Genomic DNA, 15,921 nt, shown 5'->3' on the forward strand with positions numbered 1-15,921 from the left:
TGGTTGTAAGTTATTAAAGCCCACCGTACGGCAAGCAACAATGAGAAACCCTCATATAATCGGCTATAAAATGCCCCGACTATAAAAATATGAAAAAAATCAAACAAAACTAACGGACTAATTTATAAAAAAATAATTTACGACAAAAGCATGACCGACATGAAGCAACAACAACCACTGTACTACATGTTTCTGGCTTTGGATTGGCACATAAGAAGTATGGCGGCCGTTAACTCCACCTTCCTCCAACCCAACCTGGGACAGCACACCGCAAGAAACGACTGTACAATATCATTTGCAATTGACTTCAATAAAATGTTGGTACGGTGCACAATAATCACTTAAATAAAAGCAAAGCACCGAAATAAAAGAAAAAAGTATTCGCTGTTTATTCTGAAAGGTATTTCAAAGCCACTGAAATTTAAACAGACTGGTGAATATGTAGACAGACTTGCGGACATATAGACAGACTCTTTGCTTGCGTTAAGCCTTCCAATTGATATTATATATTGTGTCTTTCTATGTTGTGATGTATAACTACTGTTTCAGAAAAGGGAGAAGGTTTGGTACCATTAACACGTTTAATCCCGCTGCAAAGGTTTGCACCTGTTCTAAGTCAGGAATCTGATGTCCAGTGGTTGTCGTCTGTTAATGTGGTTTATAAGTGTTCCTCGTTTTTTATATAGATTAGACCGTTGGTTTTCCCGTTTGAATGGTTTTACACTAGTAATTTTTGGGGCCATTTATACCTTGCTGTTCGGTGTGAGCTAACTTAAAGGCTCTGTGTTTAAGGCCGTATACCTTAAACTATAATGGTTTTTACTTTTATAAATTGATACTTGGATGGAGAGTTGTCTCATTGGCAATCATACCACATCTTCTTATATCTATAGACAATTAATAATTAATAATGTATAAAGACTTGGGGACACATGGAAAGACTGGTTAACAGAAAGACAGACTAGTTGCCTATAGACAGACTGATAAACATGTAGACAGACTTGTGTAAATGAAATCGAACAACAAATTTGTATATAATCTAATTTGAACACAGTTCGGTTTAATTTCCAGACTTGCATATACATATAGTGAAATCTATACTATGGGGTGAAATATTGGCATGGGGGAAAAGCTACTATACGTATATGTATTTTCAAATTTCCGCGGGGAAGAATGACAATGATCCAAAATTTCCCCGGGGGGAAACATTGGCTCATGCCAGTCTTTCCCTCGGGGAAAAAACTGGCATGGGGAAGAATGGCTATATAACACCGGCAAAGGGAAAAAAATCAAACATATTTTCTAAACTCCTAAAATATTAAACAGGTTCACGTCTGCAATAATTGGTCAATTTATCTATAACGTTACAAGAAAATGAGGAAGTGAAGAACGGGTCCACAATTTTGGCCCTTCGTACAGTCGGCTAAAAAGAAAATTTAAAGAATCTGCTTAATTTATCATATCAAATTATGTGTAAAAGTCCTTCATGTTTACTGGTTGTTGCGTGTTATCAGAAGAATATCGGCAATTTCTTTGTGCATACGATAAAAAAAAGCCTAAATGATAAATCTACTCTTGTAAAAATCTAGGAGTAGGTTAAGTAAAACTGCCTTTGTATCCTTGAATGCAATCTCTTGCAAACATTTTTTTTCCAAATGCAACCCTTCTTCAGATGTACACAAGACTAGTCCAAACTTAATAAGATGAGAACTGTATGCTCCATGCTGTACAACACCACGACAAAACAAAAAAGTTAGCAAGTATTGGGATGTTACTTTAATTAGGGCGTGTTCACATTGACCTAAACTCGGTGTTGTGTTAGTGTAACTCACACACAAACTAAACATAATTACGTTCTCATTGATAAAACTCAATGTTTACATGTAGTGTAAATCATGTTTAGTCTACACGCAGTCGATAGTCGATGTAGGCCTTGTGTATGTTAAGTGTACACAAAACTAGGCATTCAGAACTTTAATTTTCCCATGTATATTTAAAAAAAGAAGCGATTTGTATATAAAATTGATACTTATTACACTTATTAATAAAGTTCTTTACAGAAATATTTGTCAAAACTTGATATATTTATTTGTTATAAAAACACTTTACGTAGCCTTATCAACCCTTTTATCAAGAGAGACAAACGTATACATCATCATTGCCGAACCCATAACTCATTTGAAAAGGTCTTCCCGAATCGATTGAACGTACACACTGACAGAAATATTTGCCACTGGTCTTTACTCAAACAACCGATTCACTCATAAATGCATTACTGAAAAAGGGTCAGGCTAATTGTTTGATTGTGCAGTATCTAATGTCCGTTAAAATACAGTTAGAAAAAAAAACCATAACCCCCTCCTTTTGCTAAATAATCCTTGGAGAAAAAATACCATTAGAAAAAAACAGAAAAGATAGAAATGTAGTGATTCTTAACATCGCAATTCTATTTCTTCGTCTGGTCTGTAAGCAAGCTGATGCAGCCTACGTTTTTAATACGTAATCGAGACATCTTTAAACTACTCCAAATCATCCAAAATGACTCTCTTAAAGGAGCAAACATTTTATTTAAAAAAAAAGGGGGGTCTGATTTAGAATTTTTTTCTCGCGCGTAAGTTTATATTTATTTATTTCTTGTATGGTACCAATTCAATATTTGACACTATAATGTATGAGCAAACTTTGGATGAAGAATATTTGTTCATTTTAATCATCTGTATGACCCGATTTTAAAAAAAAATCAAATTGTTGTAAAATCACACACCCCCTTTTTTTAATGTCAAATGGTCGTTCCCTAACTGCTAGAACAGTTGTTCGAAAATTTAAACTATGTTCTACGTCATGAACATTTAAATGACATATAGTTTACAAGTGTGAACAAAACTTATGTACAGGTAGCTAAACAAGGTGTATAGATGTGAACAAATTTAATGTGAAACTAGTGTTCATTACATTAAACCAAATGTAAACATGTTTACATTACACAGCGTTTGGTGTGAACACGGCCTTAGACTGTAACTGTAGTCTGACATACATCGGTATCCAAACATCAAATAAATTCCTTCAAATTAAAAAAAAAATCTTAGTAATAAAAAAATTCAGTTGAATTATATGAAACTCTTTAGCCCGTTAACATTTCTAATCCTTCGGAATAAGTAGTCTCTATTCAAAATTTTAGAGTGTTGAAAATTGCCACATATATCATGGAAGTATTAAATTCATTTTACTTCCATGCATATATTAACTTATATTATAAAATCTTTTCAAATTGTGTCGGTTTAGTTTAAAAAGTTAAAAAAAAAAAACTAATTCAAAGAATGTGAACAAACGTAACGCCATAATATGTTTACGCTTACGCATAAGCGATGACCACGGCCGGCGTCATTTGGTATATTTTTATACTTTCGATATAAAAAGTCGTAAAATAATAAGTATTGTGGTCAAGAATGCAAATGGATCGAGAAAAATCTGGTAATTAAAAACTAGAAAAGGGATAAGAAAAACTGCGGCACTTTTTCATTGATAGAAGGTTAATGCTTACAAGGAAACTATTGAAACAAAAGTTTCCAGCGGTGAAGTTGAAATCATCCCATCAAACATTTTACCGACGCCATTACAATTTGGTCATATCATATCTCTATTCTCATAAAGCCAATGCATTACATCAGTACAGAGATAACAACAATAACTAGTAGACCACTATGGAATACTGGTATATGTTTTACGGATGAGGATGTGTTTCAATTTTCGTAAGCGCAATCCCATATTAAACTCACTGAATATAACCTACCAAACTAGACTTATCATCATGTTTGTACTTTTGAATGAGCAACACGATGGGTGTCACATGCACGTGGAGCAGACTCTGCTTACCTTTCCGGAGCACCTGAGGTCAAACCCGTTGGGTTTTTTTTTGTGTTTGTGTTGCTCAGTCTTTATATTTTTATATATTGTGTTTATGTCAAGGCCGTTGTTTTTCTTTTCGTCGTCGGTTTTTTTTTGGCAGTGCATTGTCAGTTTGTTTTCCACCTATGGGTTTGAACGTCCCCTTTGTATCATTCGCATGTCTTTCCAAGAAAAAATGTCAAAAGGCATGTCGATCCACAATCATATGTAAATTATTAAAGAAGACTATCACGTTTCGAATCTATAATGGTAACATTAAAACATAGCATGACGTTTTTTAATGGATCTTTAGTGTTTCTTATAATGCAGTTGTATGTATTTTGTCATCACTTTTTTTAAAGATCAGAATGCTTTTAAAAAGGTAGGATTTTTGATTTTTGAATCACAATTGATCGATAATGATCAGCCAATGTATTTTATGATTTTACTTTTTTAAATTAGTTTAAGTGTTACTGGATAAGAGAACATAAAAATTTATGAAGTGTATTTGTCCGAAGTGTTTTCTATTACCAGGAATGCTCCAAACATGTGGTAAAAATCAAGGATGTAAAATAACATAAACTGATGTTTTCTTTTTTGTATTTTTTGTTAGATGTGTAAGTGACCACCACATCCTTCAAAAGCTTTCAAAATAACTCAGTGACAAATTACATCTATATTTATCTATTTTTACGTCTTAAGTCATTCACATATGGAAATATTGTAGTATGGGAAATACCGTATAGCGGGTTATTTTCGCGGGTGTAAAATTTCGCGATTTTCATTGAATAAGGTATACGAAATATTTTGGCGGTTATTATTTTGGCGGATTCAACATTTTTAACATTAACTTTGCATGTACACTTTTAAATTGGCGGAATTTATTTTGGCGATTTTGTTCTGTCCGCGAAAATAAGCGAAAATTTACACCCCGCGAAAATAACCCGCTATACGGTAGTTTTAGTATAACGTCCATTACCACTGAACTAGTATACATGTTTGTTTAAAGGGCCAGCTGAAGGACGCCTTCGGTTGCAGGGGTTTCTCGCTGCATAGAAGACCCATTTTAGGCCTTCGGTTGTTGTCTGCTCTATGGTCGGGTTGTTGTCTCTTTGACACATTCCCAATTGCCATTCTCAACTTTATTTAAAGTTTCTATGGCATTGATCTAAAAAAAATCATACACATTGAAATCTAACGCAAATATCATTACATGTATACTTTAACTTACTGTGGCTGTTGTTATTTTGTCAGATCTTTCACAATTAACAGCTATATAAATATAAGCCACAAGTAAATATTGCAGGTGTAAGAATCCCGTCCTCATTATTTCATTAAAACTCGAATAGGCATTTCAACTATATGTCATACCCTTTGCTCTTAATTCGACCATACGAGGGGGAAAGCAGAGCGTGTTAAATTTGACAATTATACGGGTCGTGAACCTTAAAGAAGTTAACGATATTTTTTAGTTTATTTTTTGGGTGTTAATAATTTGTATTAAACCGCTACAAAGAGTCCAAATATGTTTTTCTCACAGAAGTTTGAATGGTTTCTTTTCAAATACATTATAGGATTAGCCAATAGCAGTAAATATAAAATGTGTACAAAAGAAATATTTAACATTGCACAAAATGTCAAAGACCTTCGTCTTAACAAGTTAATAAAATACTCAAATAGCTTAGTTATTTGTGTAACACGGTAAAAGAAAATGTAAGAAACTAAATAGAGCTTGATTTTCACCGAATAATACATGTATACATGCAAATGAATTCCATGCACAATGTCATTTGTACTTTAACTGTTGTTTGTTCTGTCTTTTATCCATATACTGAAACAATTATTGCTTCGATAATTATCTTTACTTTTCAGTTCAAACATACCATAGTCCATTTGACGAACCACTTTTTTTTTTTTTAAATTTAAACAAGTGTGGACACAGATGAGTGTGGATAGTATGTTTGGATGTTGGACATTGTCTTATGACAAAAGGAGTTCTATGTTTTTCCTTTATGGTGTTATTTTTTTGTCTATCTGATGAGTTAAGCCTTTTTTAACTGATTTTTATAGTTCGTTCTTATGTTGTACTGTTATACCACTGTCCCAGGTTAGGGGGAGGCTTGGGATCCCACTAACATGTTTAACCCCGCCACATTTTTTTTGTATGTGCCTGTCCCAAGTCAGGAGCCTGTAATTCAGTGGTTGTCGTTTGTTTATGTGTTACATATTTGTTTTTCGTTCATTTTTTTACATAAATGAGGCCATTAGTTTTCTGGCTTGAATTGTTTTAAATTGTCTTATCGGGGCCTGTTATAGCTGACTATATATGCGGTATGGGCTTTGCTCATTATTGAAGGCCGTACGGTGACCTATAATTGTTAATGTTTGTGTCATTTTGGTCTTTTGTGGATAGTTGTCTCATTGGCAATCATACCACATCTTCTTTTTTATATTATTAACTGTGTTGCACGGTGACAACCAACCTGAGCATTAGAACTGTTATTTATTTAATACTTTTTTTTATGTTCAAGACAGGCATGGAGGAGACAGTAATAACACTAGTTACCGAATGATTATGATAGAATATGTTCTACATCTTTGATTTTGGATACATTTTGTATCTAGGAGAGCAACACATAATAGATTAATTTTTTCACGCGTTTTTTCTATATGGGAGATGATATTTAGATTTGAGAACATGATATAAGGAGCCTGTAACTCGGTGATTGTCGTTTATTTATGTGTTACACATAAGTTTTTTGTTTATTTTTTTTTAACATAAATAAGGCCATTAGTTTTCTCGTTTGAATTGTTTTATATTGTCATTTCGGTGCCCTTTATAGCTGATTATGCGGTATTGGCTTTGCTTATTGTTTATGTCCGTACAGTGACCTATAGTTGTTAACTTCTGTGTCATTTGGTCTCTTGTGGAGAACTGTCTCATTGGAAAGCATACCACATCTTTTTCATATGTATTTGCTTACTATTGGTATGGTTCACTAGATTTAGTTAAAAAAAACTTAAGTTAAGACTAAATAATTCTTCAATGTTTCCATTTGTAAAAGGGCATAACCCTAGAATGATAATCAAAGTGCTTGTAATCACTGAATGGTTATTTAAGACTGCTTTAATTTATCAGTTGGTAGTGAATTTTGCATTGTATATTGTATAAAGCATTAATTTAATAAATTTAAACGAGATCTATACTGATGAAAATTTCGTTACTCTAGTTTTCGCGAAGGAAAAAAAGTAACGAAAATTTCACGAGAACAGACACTTTGAGAATATGTTTTTCTTTTGTTAAATATCTTTTTATTATTTTCTCATTCTTTTAATATGCTCCTCGAAGTAGTAAAAATATCATTGACAAAAGTTTTGAGCATTCGCTTATTAAAATCTATTTGTATTTGCGTTCATAGTTTTAATTAATGTACTACATCTTCACTTGCTTATGATCAGATGTGTATGCCCAATTTATGGACATTATGTTTTCTGGCCTGTGCGTTCGTTCGGTTCGTCCGTCCGTTCCTTCGTCCGTCTATCCGCTTCAGGTTTAAGTTTTGTACTATGGACACATGTGTTTCCATTTCATCCGTGAACTATACACAGAAAAAAGTTTATTCCCACATAATTTTATATATGACAACTTTTTAAGTTCATCTCACGTTGCACACACACCCTTTTTTCTTTTTTCTTTTTTTTTAAAGAGATTTATTTTTTCTTATTTGGGGTATAGTATGACACTAATTCAATGTTTCAAGATCAAATTCAATATTAAGATGTATTTTGGGCGTTTTTCAACAGAGGCTACAAGAAACTGATAATCAAATTTTGTGATGATAAAAATCATAACACAGACAAGATTCTAAAACATTGAAAACTTGTTCATCAATAGTCACCCAAAACAGGTCAATACCAATACAGTGTACTCGAATAAAAGATATCAGTGGAATTTTTCTCCCTCAATTCCTTTAGTTATATTTTTTTATTTTGAATATTCTATTGTCATTTTATCTAAGCTATATCAAAGATTTGTATACACTATACAAATCCTTTGCTATATCATTTTAAAAATATTCAGTATCGTTATTTTCCCCAGCTATATCATTTAAATATTCTATCGTTATTTGATCAAAGATATATATCGTTTAAATATTCCATCGTTATTTTGTCTAACCTATTTCGTTTAAATATTCTATCGTTATTTTGTCTAACCTATATCAATTAAATATTCTATCATTATTTTGTCTAACCTATATCAATTAAATATTCTATCATTATTTTGTCTAACCTATATCAATTAAATATTCTATCATTATTTTGTGTAACCTATATCAATTAAATATTCTATCATTATTTTGTCTAACCTATATCATTTAAATATTCTATCGTTATTTCATATATTAACATATTATCATTTAAATATTCTATCGTTATTTCATATATTAACTATTATCATTTAAATATTCTATCGTTATTTTATCTCACCTACATCATTGAAATATTCTACCATTATTTTATTATTTTTTCGAGGCCATATATCATTTACTTAGTCTTTCGGTATTTAATTAAGCTATATCATTAAAAAAAATTCAATAACTTTAAATGTCTTTTTTAAATCGTCGGGTTGATTTCTCATTCATATTAACCACATAAGCTGTTTCTATCAAAAATTCAAAACATCCCTTCCCCACCAACAAAAACAACCCCACTCAATACACACACACACACACACATGTTCATCAGGACTTTCGGTATATCATAAATACAGGTACACAACATTAAAGATAATACGTTACATAACAATGTTGTAAAACATTAACCGTTAACGGCTAATAATAAGGTCCTAAATGGACAACCTTGTTAACTTGCGTAATACACATTAAAATGATAACATTATACTTGTTAATTGAAAGAAATATCTGTAAACTAGCCGCACGGACACAGGCGGCCCAGACTCTGAAAAAAGTTTATGGTAATGGACATTTTCTGTTTTCATGCCGCCCTATATAACCATAATTAGTATTTTTTATCACCAGTTTATAGAAATTTGGTGATAGTCAGTAGGTCTTAGTGTAGTGAAAATGTTTTATTTTGTATTTTGTGTTTGTTTTATATTTGCTAGAGCTTACGAGGATGATTATTTCGAATTTGAAAAATCAGGTAAGAATGTTTGAAAGAAAGTTTTGTTTTTAACTTTGAAATTTTATTGCATACTTTGATTATTAACACAAAAAGGTATGCTATGATCTGTGTAATCAAGCAAAAGTTTTTTTTTTTATTATTATTTACTTAAATACTCGGACTTTAAAGTCATCGAACTCATTTATTATGAACGATTCCAACACTATTCGTTACATATTCAACAAACACCAACAATCATTCTTCTTCAATGAATGTTATTTTTCAAACTTCAATGATATATAATATACTTTATTTTGAAACTCATAGACACGTAAATATGTGTACCAAGAGACAAAATACAAAATCATGTATGGCTGCTACATAACAATGTTGCTTAATGAAAGCCGACATTTCAGTTTTTCGACACATGCAGATGGGCGCATTTCATTTGCGCCAATTTTTAAAGATCAAACCTTTCATTTGCGCCACAAGGTTATATATCATTTGCGCCAAAAAAAAACACCTTCATTTGCGCCATTTTACAGGTATGACAGGTAATATAACGGAAAAGTTTAAGATTATTTACGATTTATTTTGTTTTTTGTTTGTACATAACTCCCCCTGGATGCATGTGTGAGTTCATACTCATTTCTAATACAAAACTGAGAGTCACTAAGGTTATAATTATATATATGGTAATCACATGACCAGTCCAGTGTGAGGTGTCAAGTTGGACATAGTCAAATCTGAGACAAACAGAGGAAATAATTCTGTGATATTTGATGACCACATATATAGGTTATCGAATGTTTTAAAAAATGGAGACAAACTCTTCAGGTGTACCAAAAAAATCTGTAAAGCGAGGACTACGACTGATATGGACAGCAAAACGATTTTTAGCATTACTTGTATGATTTTATCAAGGTTTTCGTATAACTTGTATGATTTAATTGAGGTTTTCGTATAACTTGTATGATTTAATTGAGGTTTTCGTATAACTTGTAAGATTTTATGCTAACTGATTTCTGAGGAATATGTTTAAAACTTTCTTTAATATTAAAAGACTTTTTGAAAAATTTTAAAATGTTTTATACTATTATTACCTGTATCTTCATGTATTTACCTGTAATATTGGCGCAAATGTTAGATTTAGTTTTTGGCGCAAATGAAATATGGTTCGTGGCGCAAAAGAAAGATTTTTTTGGCGCAAATGAAATGCCAATTGGCGCAAAAGCAAAGCACCGATGCAGATACCTGTAATAGTATTCTGTTCTGAAATTTGCTGATTTTTTTTTTAAATAACAAACTGGCACTAAACACATAGTGAAATTCATTTCCAATTGACAAGGAGCAGAGATGATACTGTCTTTTATCTCTAGGCATTTCATGCCATCGTCCTGTTGATTGAAATTGTATGAAATAATATGTGGGGTCTATACCATTAAATTTTATATTTTGAATTTCATAATACAATCCTTAGGCGTTCAATGCTTTTAAGTTTAATGATCCTTCTTGTTATATTGCAGACAAATTAGGAGGACTATGTAACAAAAGGACAATATATAATGGATGGGGTTATAAAGCTACTCCCGGAACTTGCGACCAGTTTTATCAGTGTGACGACGAAGGTGTTTCACATCAACAAAGCTGTGCAGCAGGAACGTTCTATGATGGAAATGAATGTCGACATGCTGAAAAAGTGCACTGTCCTTATGGTATAATTGATTTGACCCATTTTTTAGATGAAATCATCTATAATTGTATGTTCCGACGCCCGTATCTTAGTCCGAACTTACGAATAATATTTTTATTTACTAATTCCAATTAATACTTATCTTTAGAAAATAAAACTAAATTTTTTTTTTAAAGTATTTATACACACTTTTAGAAATGTCTCTCAAAAATGTTACGACCTATGCATGAATAGTTTTGTATACTGCATAGTATTCATATAAAACAATAAAATTAAGAATTCAATGTGATGTTTAATCAAATTTATGACTGCGTTCTTCTATACACATTTTCGTTATAGACCCTTGCCAGAGGAAACCACATGGCTACAGTTATGCTGATGGCCAAAGTTGCTATGGCTACTTTGTTTGCATAGGTGGACGTTCAAAGTACTTGACATGTTCCAATGGTTTTTACTACAATGCACACAAAAAGTCGTGCCACTCTGATCCTACCTGCTTTAAAGATAACCTTAAACATCGTAAGTGTTATGCTTAACTAAATCTATATTTTAAAGAATAAAAAAATGATAACTTCTTTTTTCCATTTAAGTAAAAATAAACAATGATTATATTTTTTTATTTTGTACAGACAAGCACTTAGGTCATCCTTTTCACCTCATTTAAAAAGTATTTACTTTCTCTTTTACATGAAACTATATTTCTACATGTTTATTTCATCTGCAGCCTTCGGTTTTATGGTGCAGTGCACTAAATCCAACCTCAGACCAACCAGATAAAGCTTATTTGGATACATCTACCATTTGGTTGAAAGGGGTCTTTGTATCCAACAGCTGCCTTAGGGCAAATCCTTATAAATTTGTTATAGCAAAAGCTCATATTTTTCAATGCGATAGAACTGTACACTTCCAATACATGATTGTTTTCAAATAAATATCTTTTATATTTTGTTTTTCGATCACTTCAGCTTGCTCTTTCGGAACAACATACCCTTGTCCTGGAAAGCCAGATCAATTCTATCTATACGACGGTCGATCGACATTGACTACCATGAGGTGTCCAAAGGGATTGTGGTATCGACCGGACTTGTGTACTTGTGATTGGATAATTCCAGGAAAAATTCAGAAGCACGGTAATAGTTCATGAATATTCATAACTTTTTAACGGCATGGTCAATTGATGTGTAAAATAAGCATGATCATATCTTGTGGTATTACTTAATGGATAGGCACAACAGCTAGTGAATAAGCTATTATTTCTCGATGGTACCACCTGTTTTACCCTAGGAAATACCTTTAGAAAAAAAAAATAATGATATACAAAATATCAATACACTAAGCACAAGGCGTTTAAAAGTTAAAAGAAAAACGACGAGTCTGCTCGGAGTTTAGGCTGGGTAGGATGAATAGTCTTCTTGTGGACCGTTACCTTTTGAAATACCACGTTAAATAACCGAGAATATTGCAGAATGAGAATTGCTGGAATGCTTGACTCCAGTTTAATATCCGGCTCAATGCGTCAGAGCATCATTTAAATTCAATTGCTTCAAATGGTCTTTTCATTTTATGCACGTACTATTTGCCATCGTACGTAAAACACCAATTCTTTATCAACATTATCATCAAATGAAGCGCAAAATACGTTGTCATAGCTGTTTCAATTATTATAACCTGATTCATTTTAGTGTAGAAAATGTTAAGATTAATCATAAGTATCCAATTTTCCACACTTTATAATCATTATTAAATATTTTCAGGTTGTTCTCCAATGTTTCACTTCACATACAATGGAAATTTTCTGGAAAAGTACAACAGAATACAGCAAGCTCCAAACAACAACGTTGCTATTTACCGGAAATCAGCTCTCTTTAACAAAGGAGGGAAAATAATCATATGGGCTATGAACGACATTGACATGGATAACGAATTTTCTCTGTGCTTTGAGTTCATGGCAAAAACATACAAAGGAGAAGTGGCTTTGATGTCGAATGACCAACACGGATATGGCGCTACCTATAAAATATCCTACATTCCTGCGCTTGGTGTTGTTAAGGCTTATGTTTTGCAGAAAAATAAGCGCCTGATACAGATGCAAGTTTTTGGTGTTGTAAGTATAAACCACTTGCTGGTACATCGTTTATTCTTTAATTTTGCTCATACAGTAAATTCAGTATTAAATAACGGAGGAAAATGGAAATTATTTAATCATGAAATTGATTTTAAAATGATAAATTTTTAATTTCCAGCACCCAAGGAGAGCACATTTTGTCCGTTTCGCAAGATCTGACGATAAGCTGACACTCAGAGTAAACAACTTGGCACCAGCTACAGTAGAATGTGGTGAGTTTGTTTTATTTAATCAGGCTAAATATGAAATATGGTTAACTATTTTCTGTCAAAAATTATGTATATTGGTCACTTGATTGAAAGTTCATAGTTATGTCATGCATTTGCATTTGCACATATTGGTATAGTTGTCTGTATAAGTCAATTACTACTAAAAATTTCGGATATTGTAAGAAATCCTAGAAATCTCAATTTAGGTATACTATACATGAATTACTGCTAATTTGTTTCACTGTACACCAGTAACACGTTAACTTTTTGCCCCCTTAGCAATTCAAATACTTTTATTAATTGTACCAGTTCGGGAAAGGAAGCAAGTTTTCATGTAAAAATAATATGTTAATATACACATGGAAAGAAAATCACAAATTACTAGAACAACAAAATGACAAAAAAGAAACAAATCTCCTATACTACATATAACATAAAGCTAAAGTTCACTTATTTTTTTTTTTACAGATGATGGTATTGCAAAGAATGGAAATCCTATGGTGATAGGTCAGGCAGGAGGGTGTACAGATTTCCAAGGATTCATCGATGAGGTAAGTGAAGATATTTAGATGCATAATGTGCACACTTCCGAAATTAACTTTTATTTATCAATTATAATGTTTCCTTATCTGAAGTTAGGAAAAGCAAAACAAAATGAAGCAGGATGTTAGTTTTGAATTTTGAACAAAACGTTGAGCTACAGCTAAGCATAATAATTTGGAAAATAAATCTTTGCGTTTAACCACTATAGATATCTAAATCTTCAGTTTTGGAAAATTCATATTTTTAGTATGTTGAATAATTTTTGTTTGATAGAGCGAGTGGTTTATCGTTTAAAAAGCAAAGACTTAAAAGAATTAGGGCACACTTGGTAAACGTTACCAAGTATATCTGTTAGAGGAAACAATTTTATTGTCAATGCCACCTACGTACAGCTGTTTATTATGTGTGTGAGCTTTACTTATTCAGAGAATGTATTGAAAGCTCTAACGTCAATTTGAGTATTTTTCTCTATAACATGATGAGCTAGATAAACTAGATAAACTAGAGTTTTTATCATTGAATGATCATTTAATTTATTTAACATTGGCAGCATTTGTTTTATTAGTGTTCAATATTTTTTCTAGGTGAAGTTTTATAACTGTGTTCCGAAAGGATTTCTTGACGTGTATGAGGACTTGTTGGAGTCTGATCACCACGAAAGAGACAGCATTGAAGACTTTCATTAATAACAGTTAGCTTTAAAGTTTGACTATGACAACTGAGTGATCATACTATCAAAAATTTCATGTAACCAAATTTAAATAAACTGAATTTCTAAGACCAACTAACAGCCCAATATTAATCTTAGTAAGATCTCTTTCTTTTGTCATTGTTACAATTTTCGATATGAATGTATTTTTTTTTTAATATATATTCCAGTTTTATATTTATTTCACTTTATTGTATATTTTACCTTTAAAGAAAAGTATTGGTTGGGTTAAATATTCTTTCAATAATGGCAGGGTTGCTATCATTATACTTATTTTGTATTTAAATATATATTTTGTACTTGTTGACGTTTGTTGAGTTTTTGTTTGTTGAAAAAATAAAACTTTAGATATCTATAATATAAACAAATATCTTTAAAAGTTGAGTTCATATTCCTATCCAGGAAATCCAAAATTTCTTTCATTTCTATGATGTATATACTGTTGTTTGTTTATCTAAAATTTCGAAACAAAAGTCTATGTCGAATATTGTTAGTTATTTCATATCAGAAGATATACAAGCGAGAAAATTTTTGTCGTTTCAATTTTATCAAGTTCAGATAACGCAAACGTCAAGTGCCCTCTAGGCTACTCTATGTGTTTTTTTTCTAAATTGGAGTTATAGCACAGCTCCATAATTTCAATGCGACTAATAGACGCATTTTGAGGGGATTGTTCAGATCTCCCAATTCATGTTGATCAATATTCAAGGACTTGAGTTTCCAACAGCCGATTGCAATCAGTATGTAGGCAAAGATAATGATATTTTGTTAGCTTGCTTGCTAGCTGAACCGTGAAGTCATTATTAGTTAATGTATACTACCTCATTTCGAAGTAGTCTATTTCTACAGACATAAAGATTAGTTAGGTTATCTGTCGGACTAGTCTACTCTTAAAGGAGGATAGTTTACCTAATATAATAATGATTTCACGGTTAAGCTAACAAACAAGCTAATCAAATGTATTACATTTGCATACACACTCATTGTATTTGGCTGTAATATAATATCAAACTTAATAACTTACCCTTCCAAAGCGGCTGAGTCTATTCTAAGTTTTAGTTGGGTGTATGTTGCTTAATTTTTAGTTTTCTATGCAGTGCTTGCGGACTGCCTGCATTTCCTTTATTTTATATTTCTACAATGGTCTGTTTGCTTACTGACTGTTTATAGCTGCCGTCTTTTTATCTACCCATATATTTAACCATGTTTCTTATGCATGACATAGCCCCTACTGTTATTATTTTGGGATACAATTAGCAAAGCGAATACCTCGTGCATGTATGAATGTTTTATCTGCTAATATTGTCTGGCGTACTGAAATTCGAACCGTTTCAATGATTTGGCTAGAAAGAGGAGTAGGCATATGATATTGGAGTCTAGAGGTAACTCAATTTTTAGTTATTTTCGTTTATAGATTGATTTTGGGTCTACGCAAAACAGCTGTATAATGCTAGGCCATATGCATTGTTGGTAATACACTACAAGTCAATTGTACACTAAGTATCTTCGAGATGTTTTTGTATGATATTACAAAGAATTGTGTTTTGGTCTATCAGAAATTGTCTTTTTCAACAAAAATTGTTTTAGCTTAGGTTTTAGTAAAAACAATAACACTTTTAATAAATTCGTTTTA

The 15,921-nt window shown here is 31.9% G+C and overlaps 1 protein-coding gene across 1 annotated transcript; it reads left to right on the top strand.

Annotated features, from left to right (window-relative positions):
- Positions 1-8,882: 8,882 nt before the first annotated feature.
- Positions 8,883-14,592, top strand: LOC134714187 (uncharacterized). The gene is made up of 8 exons (XM_063575426.1): positions 8,883-9,048; positions 10,536-10,724; positions 11,042-11,221; positions 11,668-11,832; positions 12,457-12,806; positions 12,946-13,039; positions 13,505-13,587; positions 14,164-14,592. The coding sequence occupies exons 1-8, from the start codon at positions 8,970-8,972 to the stop codon at positions 14,263-14,265; spliced, it is 1,242 nt and encodes a 413-aa protein (XP_063431496.1). The 5' UTR covers positions 8,883-8,969; the 3' UTR covers positions 14,266-14,592.
- Positions 14,593-15,921: the final 1,329 nt, after the last annotated feature.

Source organism: Mytilus trossulus, chromosome 4 (genome assembly GCF_036588685.1).
Source record: "Mytilus trossulus isolate FHL-02 chromosome 4, PNRI_Mtr1.1.1.hap1, whole genome shotgun sequence".
Classification (NCBI taxonomy): domain Eukaryota; kingdom Metazoa; phylum Mollusca; class Bivalvia; order Mytilida; family Mytilidae; genus Mytilus; species Mytilus trossulus.